The sequence below is a fragment of the Arachis ipaensis genome, chromosome B03 (assembly GCF_000816755.2).
Source record: "Arachis ipaensis cultivar K30076 chromosome B03, Araip1.1, whole genome shotgun sequence".
Classification (NCBI taxonomy): Eukaryota; Viridiplantae; Streptophyta; class Magnoliopsida; order Fabales; family Fabaceae; genus Arachis; species Arachis ipaensis.
Window position 1 is genome coordinate 128,871,324 of NC_029787.2, and position 14,709 is coordinate 128,886,032.

Here is a 14,709-nt window from a genome sequence, read left to right on the forward strand (position 1 = left end):
GGTCAAAATAATAAAATTTAGACATAATAAAAAATTATAAATTTAGTAATAATTAATTTTTTATTTTATCATTTTATAATTCTTTTATTTGAGAGATCTTTTTTCATATTTTAATTTCATGTTAAAATCCCTGAGGTTACATGAAGGCAATAATAAATTATGGCAGCATGAATGGCCATTTGTGCACCACAAATAAATTGTTTGCAACAACTGAACAAGTAACATCTCCGGTTGCCTGTTCTTACTTCTTTTCTCAGCCTCATGATTCACGAGTGAGGGCCACTGGGTCACTCGAGGTAAAGGATCCCCATCAAATCCGTTTCGCGAACTCTCTTCTCCGTTCTATCGTTTTCTCAATTTTAAACCCAAAAGATCTTTCTCCTCATCTCTGTTTTACGTGTTTCCACCTTCGTTATTTATTTTTTTGCACGTTTTGCACCTCTAGTCTTTTCTCCTCGTGTACCACTCTGCACCATCCTTTTAAAATTTCATAATAAGCGAAAAAAATGTATATGATATTTTTTTAAATTAATTATCTCTTTCAATTTTTTAAATTTAAATTTTAAAAATTTTATATATTTAACAAAAATAAATTAAATTTTAATACATAAAAAATTAATGAGAAGAAAAAAGTATATAATAAAAAATGAAAAAAGCTTAATGCTTAATATAACACAAAAATTGAGGGAATAGAGGTAAATTTTTCAATTAAGAAAATTTACTAGTCACCAAAAAAATTAAGAAAATTTACTATGGAAATGTGATCTAATAGTTATTTCATGGATTTCATTAGATTTTTTAATGATTAATTGGAGTTTTGACCAACCTTTAGTTGTTAACTCGGTCAACGACTCAATGTGTTAAACAACAATAATTTTTTAGGAATTTATAATACTTCGACCAAGCAAAATCAAAATTTTAAAAGAATAGGGGCATGACAGTCATTTTGCGTGTTAATGGGTACACAAGTGGAGGAGACGCCATATAAAGACTAGAGACGCCTCCCTAAATGTTCCGATTAACAAACAGTAAACAGCCATCATAAGAATCACAATACAACTAAAACACGAAAGGATTAATAGTCAGAATTGTATACCTCTGTTATCATCAACTAGGGTTCTTGCAAATGGACGCGACGACCACCGTGGTGCGATCGCCCTGCAAAGCGTCGATCCTCATCGGAAGACCCAGCATATTGGCGCCCAACGGCTGCAGCTTCGCCCGCTTTGATTCCAATTTTCGCTTCTCTTCTTCCGCTAAGGTATCAAGTCAAATCCTAGCTGAAGTAGCCATGGAAATGAAACCACTTCATCTCAAATCATATCATATCTTATGACACACGATTAATTAATGCTCCGTAAATGAATTGCATTGTTAAATAGTTGTCAGTCCAAATTAGCATTCCATTATTTGATTGTTGTGTCGATATTTTGCAGCTATGCACTTCTGTTGCTATTCCCAAGCAAGGGCAACGGAGAGTGTGTGTTGGAAATAGAAGAGGCTTAGTAGTTAGAGCTGCATCGTCTCCGGAATCATCAGAGTCCGGTACCAAGATTGCTCCTCTTAAGCTGGAGTCCCCGGTTGGCCAGTTTCTCTCTGAGATTTTGATTAATCACCCGCATCTTGTCCCTGCTGCAGTAGACAAGCAGCTTGAGCAGCTCCAGACCGACCGCGATGCTGATGATCAGAAGGAAGCTCCTGCTGCTTCAGGCACTGATCTAGTTTTGTACAGGTTTGTTGCATACTTGATGGCTGATGTGATGTTATGCTATCTTATTTTAGGTTCTTATGCACAAATGTTGTTTTATCGTTATTGCTTTGTTGCTAATAATTATCGCTAGTTGAATTCTTGCTTATGGGCGTAATTTAGATGAAAGGAAAAAACTCTTATGCACTGTATATGCTTTATATTATGTAGTATAATTATAAAGTATTATAAAACCTTTTTACAGCACATATTCAATTTTTATACCGCCCTTATTTGTTTATTGTAGGTAGAGAGAAGCTTTTACTATGTTCCTCATAAGGCTATGTTTGGCAGACACTTAAAGATTTTAGGGGAAGAAAATTTCATTGGACAAAAATTATGGAATAAAAATTAAAGCAGTAAAATATTGCCTCATTAAAATATTTAGTTGTTGAATTTGTGTGTGTGTGTGTGTGTGTGTGTGTGTGTTTAGTTATGATCCCTAAAAAGATTAGTTTTTAAAAAAGGAAACTCAATATCATGGACTACATTTGTAAAAGCAATTTATGTATTCATGAATATCACCTTTAAAGGAGATAGGGATTCCATGGATAGGATGGAAACATGGAGTTGTCTACTTTCCCTTGCTGTTCTCTAAATTTGAAAGCTTTTTGTAATTTTAAGCCTTGGAGTTGTTGACCAATGACCAATGTGGTGGCTTCAAAAATTTTCCAGGAGAATAGCGGAGGTAAAGGCTAATGAAAGGAGGAAGGTTCTGGAAGAGATCTTGTATGCGTTGGTGGTGCAGAAATTCATGGATGCCAATATTTCTCTGATTCCCTCCATCACCCCTGATCCATCTGGAAGAGTTGATTCATGGCCAAGTGAAAATGGAAGACTTGAGCAGCTTCACTCTGTTGAAGCATATGAGATGATCCAAAACCACTTGAGTCTCATTCTGGGTAACAGAGTAGGAGATTCAATGACTGTGGCTGAGATCAGTAAACTAAGGGTAGGGCAGCTCTATGCTGCATCAGTGATGTATGGTTACTTTCTTAGGCGAGTTGACCAAAGGTTCCAGCTGGAGAAGACAGTGAAATTTCTTCCAAGTGCCGCAGAGGATAATAATGTTGATCAAATTGTCATGGGCGATACAAGACATGCTGGTGGTGAGGACACTCCTCAAGTTATGTCTCATCCTGAAGTCTCTGCTTGGCCTGGTGGTGATGTCAGTCCTGGTGGATTTGGATATGGGATAAAGCCAACCAGGTTGCGTAGCTATGTGATGTCCTTTGACAATGATACACTACAGAGATATGCGGCAATAAGATCAAAAGAGGTTGTGAGCATCATCGAGAAACATACAGAGGCATTGTTTGGAAGACCTGAAATTGTTATAACACCCGATGGGGCAATTGATTCTTCAAAGGATGAAAACATCAAAATTAGCTTCGGTGGTTTAAAGAGACTTGTTCTAGAGGCTGTGACTTTTGGTTCTTTTCTCTGGGATGTTGAAAGCTATGTGGACTCGAGGTACCATTTTGTCTTAAATTAAGTTCTGCTTGCTTCTATATTTCCATAGGCAAAGTATGTATAACCTTAGTGACAAGAAGTCCAAATATTGTTGTTTAGTGTTTACTAATTAATCTGTACATGAAGTCGAAATATTGTTGTTTAGTGTTTACTAATTAATCTGTACATACTATACAGTGATTTTTGCTCTACATTTCCCTTCCCTAACTAAGGAAATGTTGTCGTCATTTGTTTCCTATAGCAAATCCTTTCACAAAATGGTAATTTCACTAATTTGGATTGCTGTTTTCCCGAACTTGTTTGGATATTAGTTGGATATTGGAACCCCTTGATTTGGATATGGCTTTTTGCCTACAAATCGATTGCTCTCAAAACTTGGGCATAGAATCCCTTATACTAAGGTAGTAGTTGTGTTAGAAATATTGGACACCGTCAACGGATTCTTAATTAGTAGTAGTAAAGCTTAGGGTTTTTCACCTTTCTAAGATAAAAATTATCTGAGAGTTCCAATTCAAAAATATTTACATCTGCCCTGTTGCAGCAGTATGTTTTGGTTTTTAAAACATAAATCAAAGCAGAGACACGTGTTTTACTTTTGATTTAAATTAAATACAAATCGCAAGTGTGTTTGTGGTTTGCTCAAAACTCATTAAGCCAGCTTTGGGATAACTAATTTTTATCTATTTTTTAAAAATGTAAAAACCCAATAGCTTGTATACATCACATATCCAGAAAATATTGAATAATTGACTCTCCAATCCTAATACGATAAAATAAATGTTTTATTCTCTTGTACAAAAAAAAATTCTCTTACTCTTGGATGTTGGAAAGAGCAACTCGATTTCCAAGACTTTGAAGCAACATATAACGTTGGTTGTTCCGTGATGAAATATCTTGCATTCTTGACTATCAGTGAAAAGAAACAAAAATTTAGACGTATAAAAGACGCTAGCTTCAAAGCCTTTACAGTAGCAAATCTTTTCAATCCCAAGATTAAACACACTAAACGTTTATCAGATATGACATGAAGAACTGAATTCTAAAATATCACCTACTAATTTGCCGGGGTGTTTGCCCATCTAAAATTCTAAATGGCTATCATGGAGATCTAAACGTTACATGGAAGAATATAAATCCTTTGACGAAGTAAATCTGTGCAAAATCTTGCCATAAACATCATAGAACTCAATGTCAGCATCTGTCTGAGTCAATTTGACAGACATGAAGCCTTGTCCGTCATAGAAGAAATTTACGCCTCTTTTGTGTGTTTCTTTGACGTCTCCTCTCCAAGCCTTTGATCCTGCCCCGCTAGTTAGGAATTGGATAGGGCTGCAAAGAAGTTCATTCATTAGACAAATAAGCGCCGTTTTAAATGGTTGTTTTCTGTATAACTAGTTGCATATCATAGTTTTACCTTTCTGTATCACTTATGTGTTCTAGACAATGATCATGTCCATTCATGTAAAAGTCAACGTCATTTGCCTGAAAATTGATGTTAAAATCAACAGAGTTTTAGACAGAGTAACTAGGAATTATTCTTCATGGAGGCAGGGAGAAGTGAGGATGATATGCATTTTCAGCTTTATGCTTACCTGAAGAAGTGGGAGAAGCTGCTTTCTAAGTTCTGGAGTATCACCGTGATGTCCAACACTACTGATTGCGTGATGACCAACAACAATTTTCCATTTTGCTGTTGATATGCTTAATGCCTGTTCCAGATCCTGGAACATGGTAAACTGAATTTCAGTATATTACTCTCACTCTCACAATGTTCACCTACTCTAATTCGTGCAAATGGTTGGCGTTATTCTTAGCAAGTGATTATCTAGATATCATAATAACAAAACATTAAAATATTAAATTCTAGAGTAGATTTACCGTGGAGGAAAGGTTATTACTGCATTAATAATTATTAAACTAAAATTAACCTTTGATTATACCAAGTCAAATATTCATCCACTCACCAGTGCACCACCACATAGATAATTTAGGCATCAATTCATTAAATTGCTTGGCTACCCTAGAAGCCCCCTGTAATTATAATCTAATCATAATTCATACCTTGAGCAAGTTGGAAATATAAGATTTTGGTGGATTAATGCCCCGCCAATCATAGGTGTGTCCCTCGGGTTCAGTGAAGTACTCTTGAACGAATGGAGTGGTGTCTACAAAGAAAATCTCAACTAACTCTGCAGGAGAAGATGTAGTAACGTTTATGAATTTGAATGCCTAGAAGTAAAAGAAGACGGAAGAGAAAGAAGAGTACCTGAATGTACGATAAAAGACCTTAAACAAAGCCATCTACTATCGACCTCCCTCAGGAATGGGCTCAACTGGGCCATTGCATCGCCCCTATAGTCATGGTTTCCCAGCACTACGATGCATGGGTATTATTAATAAAGGTGAAGAAGAAGAAGAAGAAGAAGAGATGGGAGGAGGAGGTGCAAGAACGAAGAAGAGGTTTTTACCGGTATACCATTGCGTTTGGAGACTCTTTGCTGTGTAGATATTAGTGAAAGATTGTTGGAAGGCAGGGTCGTGGTGGCTGGTGAGTCCATCGTCGTAGAAATTGTCGCCGGTGGACACAACAAAGTCAATCTCAAGCTTGTCTGCGGCCTTTCCCATCTGGAAAGCAACTTGAGATTGGTTGTAAGCACCTCCTCTTCCCCAGTCACCCACCACCAAGAACCTTACAGACCCATCTTCATGTTTCGAAGGATGTGCAAACCTCTGCACATCATTATCACAACACCAACATACCCCAAAGCCTAAGCTTATTGCTATTATTGTTCCAATACTCAACATGCTCGCACGATATCCAAAGGGGACAAATTTCTTATGCTATCTACTATCTCTGCGTTAAATATTTTTATATTTTAAGTAACTCTAACCTTCGAACAACAATATAGTTGCCTTGCATTCATCAGAAATTTAGCTAATCCACATTTAGTTTTCTTTCTTCTTTCAGAACCCGTAACAATCTCTCAATCAATGCTAAACAAAGTTTCGTTTCTTTTATTTTTATTTTTATTTTTTTGAACTCTTAAGTTCTAACCAAACCTTTTTTATCTTAACTTCTAAACAAACATACCTTTTAAACGGTTCGGATGCAAAAGTTGCAGGCCCACAGGCCGAAAGCAAGACCCTGCGGCAGGCCCAGTGCATGAATATTTTTCTCTCTCATTCTTATTTTTTTGGGAAAAAAACAGATAGGTCCCTAACTTTTTAAATTTTTGACAAATACATCACTGACAAAATTTAAATACAAAAAAGTCTCTGACTTTAATAAACGGAGGACAATTTAGTCCTTTCGTCTATTTGCCTCTCATACACTAAACGGAACTGGCTGACGTGGCTGAAACGGTGTCCAGGTGTCCGTTACGGTGCCACGCCCCACGCTGGAAGGGGAATAAAGTTCGAAGGACAAATAAGTCATTGACGTCATTTTACAAATAAAGTTCGAAGGACAAATAGGTCCTTGAGAATTTAGTTCATTATACTTCTATTATACTTCTATTATAAGAATTTAGTTTATAAAATTATGCTTGTATTTTGAAATCTAGTTAACTTGTTGTATTCTGCAATTTAAATTATTTGTATTAAAATTGCAGAAATTGGGCTTGTTATGTTTCTACTTTTTTTCTTAAATTGCATTAGTTCAGTTTTAGTGCATTTGTGTATTATATTAGAATTTGTTAAATTGCATTAGTTCAGTTTTCATCATACTAGTGGCATTAGTTAGCATGAGTTCATTTATGCATCATGTTAGCATTAGTTCATTTGTGCATCATTCATGTATTAAGTTAGCATTAGTGCATTTGTGTATTATATTAGAACTAGTATTTTTATCCATAATAACATTACGAGAATAATTGTTTTTTTTTTTTAAATTATAGTTCACTTTGTTCTAACAGTATGAACTATGCATGGCACAAAAGATTTACAAAATCAAATTATTTTTACAAAAATGTCGTAAGTTGACAAAAGTCTCTGGCTAAGAAGACCAAGATATCTGCAGATAAAAAATTAAATAATAAGATTTTTAGTTATTATTTTTATATGAAAAAGTCTAATTTTTTATTAATAATTAATTTTAACATTCGTTATCTAAAATTTAAAATAATTTAATGTGTATACTTTTACATTTAAAATATTTTAATTGTAAAAAAATATCGAATGATATATTTTGATTTGTCAAATTACTAATATAAAATATAATTATATATAGGGTAAAAATAGTAGAGAGAAATAGAAAAATGGAGAGAGGTAGATGAGAGAATTTAGGAAAAGAGTTTATTAATTTTGAAAAAAAAAATATTTTCTCTCAATTTTAATAAGAGTGTCATGTCACACATTTGATTATTAAATTAGATAGTAATATATGATACATAATCTAGGTATATTTTAATTAGATAGTAATATATGATACATATAGAAGCATAATGAACTAAATTTTCAAGGACCTATTTGTCCTTCAAACTTTATTCTCCTTCCAGTGTGGCACCGTAACGGACACCTGGACAGCGTTTCAGCCACGTCAGCCAGTTCCGTTTGGTGTATGAGAGACAAATAGACGGAAAGACTAAATTGTCCTCCGTTTGTTAAAGTCAGGGACTTTTTTGTATTTAAATTTTGTTAGGGATGTATTTGTCAAAAACTTAAAAAGTCAGGGACCTATCTGTCTTTTTCCCTTTTTTTTTTAATAGTAAACCACAAAGAATATTTTTATATTATTGGAAACATTGCAAGTACACTGAGAGTATCGGTGCTCCAGTTATTTTAACGGAAAAATAGACAAAAATACACCTAGATTTTCACACGGTGGATAGATGTACTCCTAAATTTTTTAACGAGTCATTTGCACACATAAATATTTTTCGTTGTCAATTCTACCCTTCCGTGACCTGAATAAATTTTCCGGCAGTGGTAGAAGCCAGGTGGCACGGTATTGTATGATGTGGCCAATTTGAGGTGACACTGTGAAAAATAGAAATATTCATTATGAAATTTGTTGAAATAAATATAAGAAAAATGAATAATAAAATCACTGTTCATCCTCTTCCTTCTCTAACATATGAACCTTAACACAAGAAATGATAGCAACAATTTTTTAAACTTCAATAAAAAATCTGGTCCAAATGGGAACACCAAAACCAAAAAACTCTTTTGTCCAAAGCAACTAATTTTGAGTTGCAGCCATTGTTCTAGTTCTACTTGATTTTCTTCCACTTCCAATCAAGCTTGTTTCCAGTATTGATCCGTTGCAGCCTCAACATTGCAGCATCAAATTTTTGAGTTGTGGTGGCTCGACAACACTCCCACACTGCCCTTTTGAGTTGTTTATCCTTCCATCTCTTTGTGAAATTATTCCAAATATGCATATCACAGAAGCGATGATGAACTCCAGGCATAACTACTTGTTGCATAGCCGGAGTTAGACGCTGTTCAATTAATATGTGTAAATGCATACCTTTTGTTGGTCACTAATAAAGTTTCAACCATGAAACTTGTAGTTGTCCAAGTCATTGTATAAATGCTCCAAGAACCATTTCCAGTTATCTCTAGTTTAGTTTCTGAATCTACCATGGCATAAGCAATTGGAAAAATTTGGTTGTTGGCATCTTGACCTATTGCAGTTAGTAGAAGTCTTCTATAGAAGCCCTTTAAGAATCTGCCATCAAGGCCAATGAAAGGTCTACACCTTGTGTTAGGGTTCATATGGTTCAAAGAAATTAGAGAAGGAAGAAGATGAACAATGATTTTATTATTCCCTTTTCTTGTATTTATTTCAACAAATTTCATAATGAATATTTCTATTTTTTATATTGTCACCTCAAATTGGCCATCGTGCCATCTGGCCTTCATCACCGCCAGAAAATTTACTCAGGGCATGAAAAGATAGAATTGATAACGAAATTTTATATTCATGTGTATAAATGATTCATTAAAAAATTCATAAATACATCTGTCTACCGTGTAAAAATCCAAATGTACTTTTGTCTATTTTTTTTATTTTAACTGTTAATTTAAATTATAAAAAATATATAATATATATTAATTAAAATCAAAGTTAAAATAATTAGTACAGGTACTATATTATTAAAGGGCAATGCTTTGAGAGTTAAGGTTCTTGAATCCCACTCTTGATACTGAAATTGCTATCCATCTATGATGTCAGAATCCCGAATCTGTCGCTCTGACGGAAAAAAATAAAGAGCAATGCTATGATGTAGATAATCAGTTTTCTCTACACCTGTCACCTGGGGAAGGTATGTAGAGTGTTCTCGTAATGAACACGTGGCAATCATAATAGTTAGACTTCGCAAAGGTTCCCCATAATACATGTAAAATACGATTTTCGTGGAGAACTCTTTTGGGTAACCAACATTTAATTATTCAATTTATTATTAATTAGTAATTTTAATTTTTTACATTATTATTAAATAATAATTATTTATATTTTATTTTTTAAAAATATAAATTATTAATTATTAATTACAATTATTTATAATTGANTTAACGTATTTAAATTCTTTTACTAATAATTATTAAATTAAATTAAAATATTTAAGACATATGTTAGTGTTTCGAGGGTTATCTGAATCCTTAATTTGGGTTTGAACGTGAGGTTCAGATCCCTTAACTTAGACCTGAAACGTTGACGATATTCAGATGCTTAAGTTAGTAAGAATTTTAAGTAGAATTTTAGTAGAGTAGAACGTGAGTTATACTTGATTCCAATGTATTTATAATAGAGCTACTAACTACATTTGTTGGAGTAGTTCTATTTTTTTTTTATCTTAAAAATCTATTAAGATTTTTCTTTCAGATATAATGAATTTTTTGTCTTGTTAAACTTGACTTTTATTTATTGGACCAGAATATAAATAGTTAATTAAACTATCCATTTTATGTCAGGATAATTACATATAAGTCTTTATCATTAGCTAAACGCCTAAACCCATTATAAACAATAATCTTTATTTTTTACTAAAAAAATACTTTGCAATATGATTTTAGTACTTACATTATATCCATTTCATGGCACTTTCTTTTTTTTTTTTTTTCAAGAACAATTACTTAATAGAAATAATATAATTATTATTATATAGGTTTTTCATAAAGCGGAAAGAGAAAACATTTAGAAAAAGTTCCCTTTTTTTTTTTCTTTGAAGAGTAAAAGAAAGCAACCATTATTTGCCCATTGGAATTTTTCGCTCTCTCACTCGAACCGTCAAGCCCATTGCCTTCAATCGATTAACTCTTCACCTCCTTTTACTTTTTTTGTTGTTGTATCACTTGTATGTAGTATTGTGTAATTTTTTTATTTATAAATGATCTTTTTGCGTTGTTGACAATCTTCTGTACTTGGTTTATCATCTTCCCAACTAAGTATTTATTTGGCTGAGATCAAACAAATGTTAATTAAGTGCTTGGATTCACTTTTTTTTGTATGGCTATAAAACATGTCTTCAGATGATTTAAGATGCCAGTTTATATAATGTTATAGATTGTATTAAAAATTTGAAATTGTTTTATTTTTTGCTTATCAACTGCCCAATTTATTACTTAGGATCGCTGATTGTGCTTCTAGCGACAATTTTAGTATAACAAAAATTTTACCGTCATCTTTTTTTTCCATTCATTCACATTTTTTTTTTGAAAAATAAATACACTAGACAAAACAGGGCTACCTAGCCTCTTTTCTCAAATGCCATCTCATCTAAATATCTAATCTAATCACATTTAACCCTATGACTACACTCACTAATTTATCCCTTCCCCGCTGCCTCGCTGTTTCAAACTCTTATTTATATTCTATGATGGCCTCTTCTACGCCTTCAGTTGAAATTGAATTAGAAATCGGATATGCAAATTTCACCCTTTCACTTCATGGATGCGCAATCCCATCCTCTTGACATACAGTATATAAATTGAAAATGAGTTTCGCAAACATATAATAATTAATTTGGTAGATGATTTTTATTGGGTACATAGCTTTTTTTTTTTTCTAATTAAAAATATTAAAATAAACTATTAAAATTGTCCTTAATTTGTAAAGAGCTCAACAAAAATAATGAGATAATTATTTAAAAAATACATTAAAAATTTAAACCAAAATTCGATCTCAATAATTTTTCATCTTTTTAAAGTATTTTTTTATTAACACAAAAATTGTAAAAAAAATTATTTGGTGTAATCACTCAATTTTAAGGATAAGATGTGATTTTTTGAATCATATTTATAAAAAATATATTAAAATTAAGTATTTTTTATAATATATATTTAATATTATTAAAAGAGTATGTTTAAAAATTAAAAATAATTTTAGTAGTTTATCTAAAATTTTATTAGTTAATAACTTTAATATGTTCTAAGAATACATATTAAATAAACTCTAACTAAAATATAATATATCTAGCATTCAAACTATTATGTCCTAGACCCTTTTTATTATCAACTATGAGTAATTTCGCATGAGGGAGGGTGACAGGGTATTGGATTTTTTTTTTCATTTATTTCCTCATGTTGCATGATATGGGTAGTTGAGAAATGAGAATGTGTTAAAAAATATTGCATGATATGATCTTACAAACACTAAAACATGCACATAAAAATACAAATTATTTTGACTTTATAGGTGCAAATTGTAAAAATATTTCGCACTGTGAGAAGATGCGAAATGTGCTTAACTTTTGTGAGTACGTAACTCATCAAAACCGGTTGCTAAACTTTTGCTAATTAAATAAATAAATAAATTTGACACTAATATATGAGACAAATCAGACAATGAGATGTAATTAGGATTTGCATAAAATTAAATTAGATTGAAAAATATAAATTAAATCAATATTATCCAAATCATTTAAAATTATATCATTTTTATAATTTGAATAAATTCAAAATGTACTATAAAATACAGTGTTATTTCGTTGACAATACAAATGATAGATGTAAATATATTCCACTCACTCTAGATTGGTATATACAGTAAAACTCGTGTATAAACCATTGGACCCTTTTTACGGTTTATGCATGTTTTGCATCCTCACAAAAACTGTGGAACCCTACCATAGTTTCTTCCCAAATGCTTCATCAACGTAAACCGTGGAACCCCTCCAACAGTTTACGCGTATTTCAAATATGTGGAACCCTTCCACGATTTACATAAATTTAGAAAAAATTTGTATTTTCGTATCCAAATTACAAAAGTTGTATTTTCGTAATTTTGGAAGCTAAATATTTTATTTTCGTAAATTGCCTTTTATTTTTTCTATTTTTTTATTTCATTTGTCAGGTTTAAATCTCAATCCTATCTTTGATTAAAAAAAAATTTTAAAAAAAATTATTTCAAACAGAGGATTAACCTAATGTCATCCTTAGCCACCATTTTTTATGCCTCCATAAAACTCACCTAAATATAAACCTAATCTATTATGTTACAACACCCTCTTCATAAGTTCTATCATCTGTGAGACTGACTTGTTCTTCCTTATAAACTTCTTAACTCCACAACTTATGTAAGAATATATAAATTAGTCCATGGAGGTAGAATACAAGAATAATACCAATGTTTCTGTTGAGCCTAATGTATCCAAGCAAAATAAGTTAAGATCAGTGTTTAAGGAAGTGAGAAAGCAAACATGTCTGGCAGGACCTTTAATTATGGTGAATCTTCTTAATTTCGCCATTGAGCTTATTTCCATAATGTTTGTGGGTCATGTGAGCGAGTTGGCTCTCTCCAGTGTTTCCATGGCCACCTCCTTTTCTTCTGTCACTGGCATTGGTTTAGTGGTAAGTTCCTTTATATCTCTTAACACTTTTTACGGTTTCAGTAATCGGATTTTTCTCCTCTTCTTTTCCTGTATAATTTGAATTTATTAAAAAATATTAAATAAATATAATCCGAACTGAACCATCCCAATATTTTGAAAATATTTCAACACCAAACCCGATTACTCCCCTCCATGGCATGGAAACTAGAAGCGATTACTAATTCATTGCCAACTGTTTCTATTGAATCGACTAACCTTGTGTTCAACTCCTTGTTGGTTTCACATAATGACAGATGGGAATGGCAAGTGCCTTGGATACCTTTTGTGGCCAATCATATGGAGCAGGACTGCATGGCATGTTAGGTGTACACGTTCAGAAAGCCATGCTTGTTCTTATCATCTTATGCGTACCCATCTCTATTATTTGGGCAAACACAAAATTCATATTGATTTTATTTGGCCAAGATCACGAAATCTCCACAGAAGCAGGAAAATATGCTCAGTTAATCATTCCATACCTTTTTGCCTCTAGTATTCTTCAGTGTCAGACTAGATTTCTACAGACACAGAACATTGGAGTTCCAATGATGCTCAGCTCTGGAGTAGCTACTGCACTGCATGCTGCTTTGTGTTGGGCGTTAGTGTTAAAATATGACTTAGGGAGTAGAGGAGCTGCCATATCAAATTGTATATCGTATTGGGTGAATGTGTTGATACTTGCGTTATACATTAAGTTTTCTCCAAAATGTTCACAAACTTGGACGGGGTTTTCAGTGGAGGCATTCCATGACATTCCTTCTTTTTTGAAACTTGCTATTCCTTCTGCTGTTATGGTTTGGTAAGTTTCTACTAATTGTTACTTTTCTCACCGTTATACTGTTCAAGATCCTCTACTATAATGAGTTTTTGTTTGGTTCCCATTGTGCTGAACAGCTTGGAACTGTGGTCGTTTGAATTGATGGTTCTCCTATCTGGTCGTCTTCCAAATCCAAAGTTGCAAACATCTGTGCTTTCTATTTGGTTAGTTCCACATTTGATTTAGTTCTCACAATTCTTAGTTCCACATGTTATTGTGGATATTATTATTCGCACCGATATTAATTAATGTTGGAAATTACAGTGTGAATACAGCATCAACTATTTGGATGATTCCGTTTGGATTAAGTGGAGCTATAAGGTAACTTAATTACTGCTACGTGCTTACGAACATTTAGAATTCTGTGACAACAAATGTCGAGATAAGTAAACGATTGTAACTGCATAATTGTTTGTTTGTGTTGCAGTACTCGTGTATCTAACGAACTTGGAGCTGGCAATCCTTGGTCTGCACGTTTAGCAGTGCGTGTAGTGGTAGTAGCAGCCATTATTGAGGGTACCCTGGTTGCAGCACTGATGATAATGATACGCAACGTTTGGGGCCATGTTTATAGTAACAACATACAAGTGGTTCGACAAGTGGGATTTATGCTGCCAATTCTTGCAGCATCCAATTTCTTGGATGGGCTGCAGGGTGTTGTCTCAGGAATTGTTAGAGGATGCGGTTGGCAAAAAATGGGTGCTTTTATTAACTTAGGGTCATATTATGTAGTTGGAGTTCCCTCAGCTATTGTGTTAGCTTTCGTCTTGCATCTTGAAGTAAAGGTATGTAAAATACCAAACTGAAATCTATTGTTTTTATTTGTGGAGAGTCTTAATTACTAATATAAAATCATT

The 14,709-nt window shown here is 33.0% G+C and overlaps 3 protein-coding genes across 5 annotated transcripts in view; 2 read left to right on the forward strand and 1 right to left on the reverse strand.

Moving 5' to 3' along the window:
• On the forward strand, window positions 993–3,558 carry LOC107631740 (UV-B-induced protein At3g17800, chloroplastic). Of its 2 annotated transcripts, XR_002359936.1 has the most exons (4): window positions 993–1,261; window positions 1,437–1,732; window positions 2,423–3,296; window positions 3,344–3,558. XR_002359936.1 is itself a non-coding variant. In XM_016335279.2 (3 exons), the coding sequence occupies exons 1-3, from the start codon at window positions 1,127–1,129 to the stop codon at window positions 3,240–3,242; spliced, it is 1,251 nt and encodes a 416-aa protein (XP_016190765.1). In that variant the 5' UTR covers window positions 993–1,126; the 3' UTR covers window positions 3,243–3,515. The 2 variants fall into 2 exon arrangements, 1 of the variants encoding a protein (XP_016190765.1); XM_016335279.2 differs by having other exon boundaries at window positions 2,423–3,515.
• Window positions 4,119–6,251, reverse strand: LOC107634756 (purple acid phosphatase 17). Its single transcript, XM_016338181.2, has 6 exons — window positions 5,689–6,251; window positions 5,487–5,594; window positions 5,282–5,409; window positions 4,813–4,941; window positions 4,635–4,702; window positions 4,119–4,549 (listed from the first exon to the last, which is right to left on the reverse strand). The coding sequence occupies exons 1-6, from the start codon at window positions 6,023–6,025 to the stop codon at window positions 4,336–4,338; spliced, it is 984 nt and encodes a 327-aa protein (XP_016193667.1). The 5' UTR covers window positions 6,026–6,251; the 3' UTR covers window positions 4,119–4,335.
• LOC107633909 (protein DETOXIFICATION 16-like) overlaps window positions 12,872–14,709 on the forward strand; it is a 10,256-nt gene continuing 8,418 nt past the window's right edge. For both annotated transcript variants that reach the window (XM_021119801.1, XM_016337500.2), the window contains exons 1-5: window positions 12,872–13,015; window positions 13,290–13,834; window positions 13,930–14,016; window positions 14,117–14,173; window positions 14,280–14,637. In XM_021119801.1, coding sequence (XP_020975460.1) covers window positions 12,887–13,015; window positions 13,290–13,834; window positions 13,930–14,016; window positions 14,117–14,173; window positions 14,280–14,637 — 1,176 coding nt within the window. In that variant the 5' untranslated portion in view covers window positions 12,872–12,886. The remainder of the gene's footprint in view (window positions 13,016–13,289; window positions 13,835–13,929; window positions 14,017–14,116; window positions 14,174–14,279; window positions 14,638–14,709) is intronic.

What these genes read in the sequence shown, in the direction of transcription:
- LOC107631740 (XM_016335279.2), top strand. Translation starts at nt 1,127, where the DNA reads ATGGACGCGACGACCACCGTGGTGCGATCGCCCTGCAAAGCGTCGATC. An exon ending in GCTTCTCTTCTTCCGCTAAG is followed by an intron (nt 1,262 to 1,436) that starts GTATCAAGTCAA and finishes GATATTTTGCAG; the next exon opens with CTATGCACTTCTGTTGCTAT. An exon ending in ACTGATCTAGTTTTGTACAG is followed by an intron (nt 1,733 to 2,422) that starts GTTTGTTGCATA and finishes AAAATTTTCCAG; the next exon opens with GAGAATAGCGGAGGTAAAGG.
- LOC107634756 (XM_016338181.2), bottom strand. Translation starts at nt 6,025, where the DNA reads ATGTTGAGTATTGGAACAATAATAGCAATAAGCTTAGGCTTTGGGGTA. An exon ending in CCAAACGCAATGGTATACCG is followed by an intron (nt 5,595 to 5,688) that starts GTAAAAACCTCT and finishes CATGCATCGTAG; the next exon opens with TGCTGGGAAACCATGACTAT. An exon ending in CACATAAGTGATACAGAAAG is followed by an intron (nt 4,550 to 4,634) that starts GTAAAACTATGA and finishes ACTTCTTTGCAG; the next exon opens with CCCTATCCAATTCCTAACTA.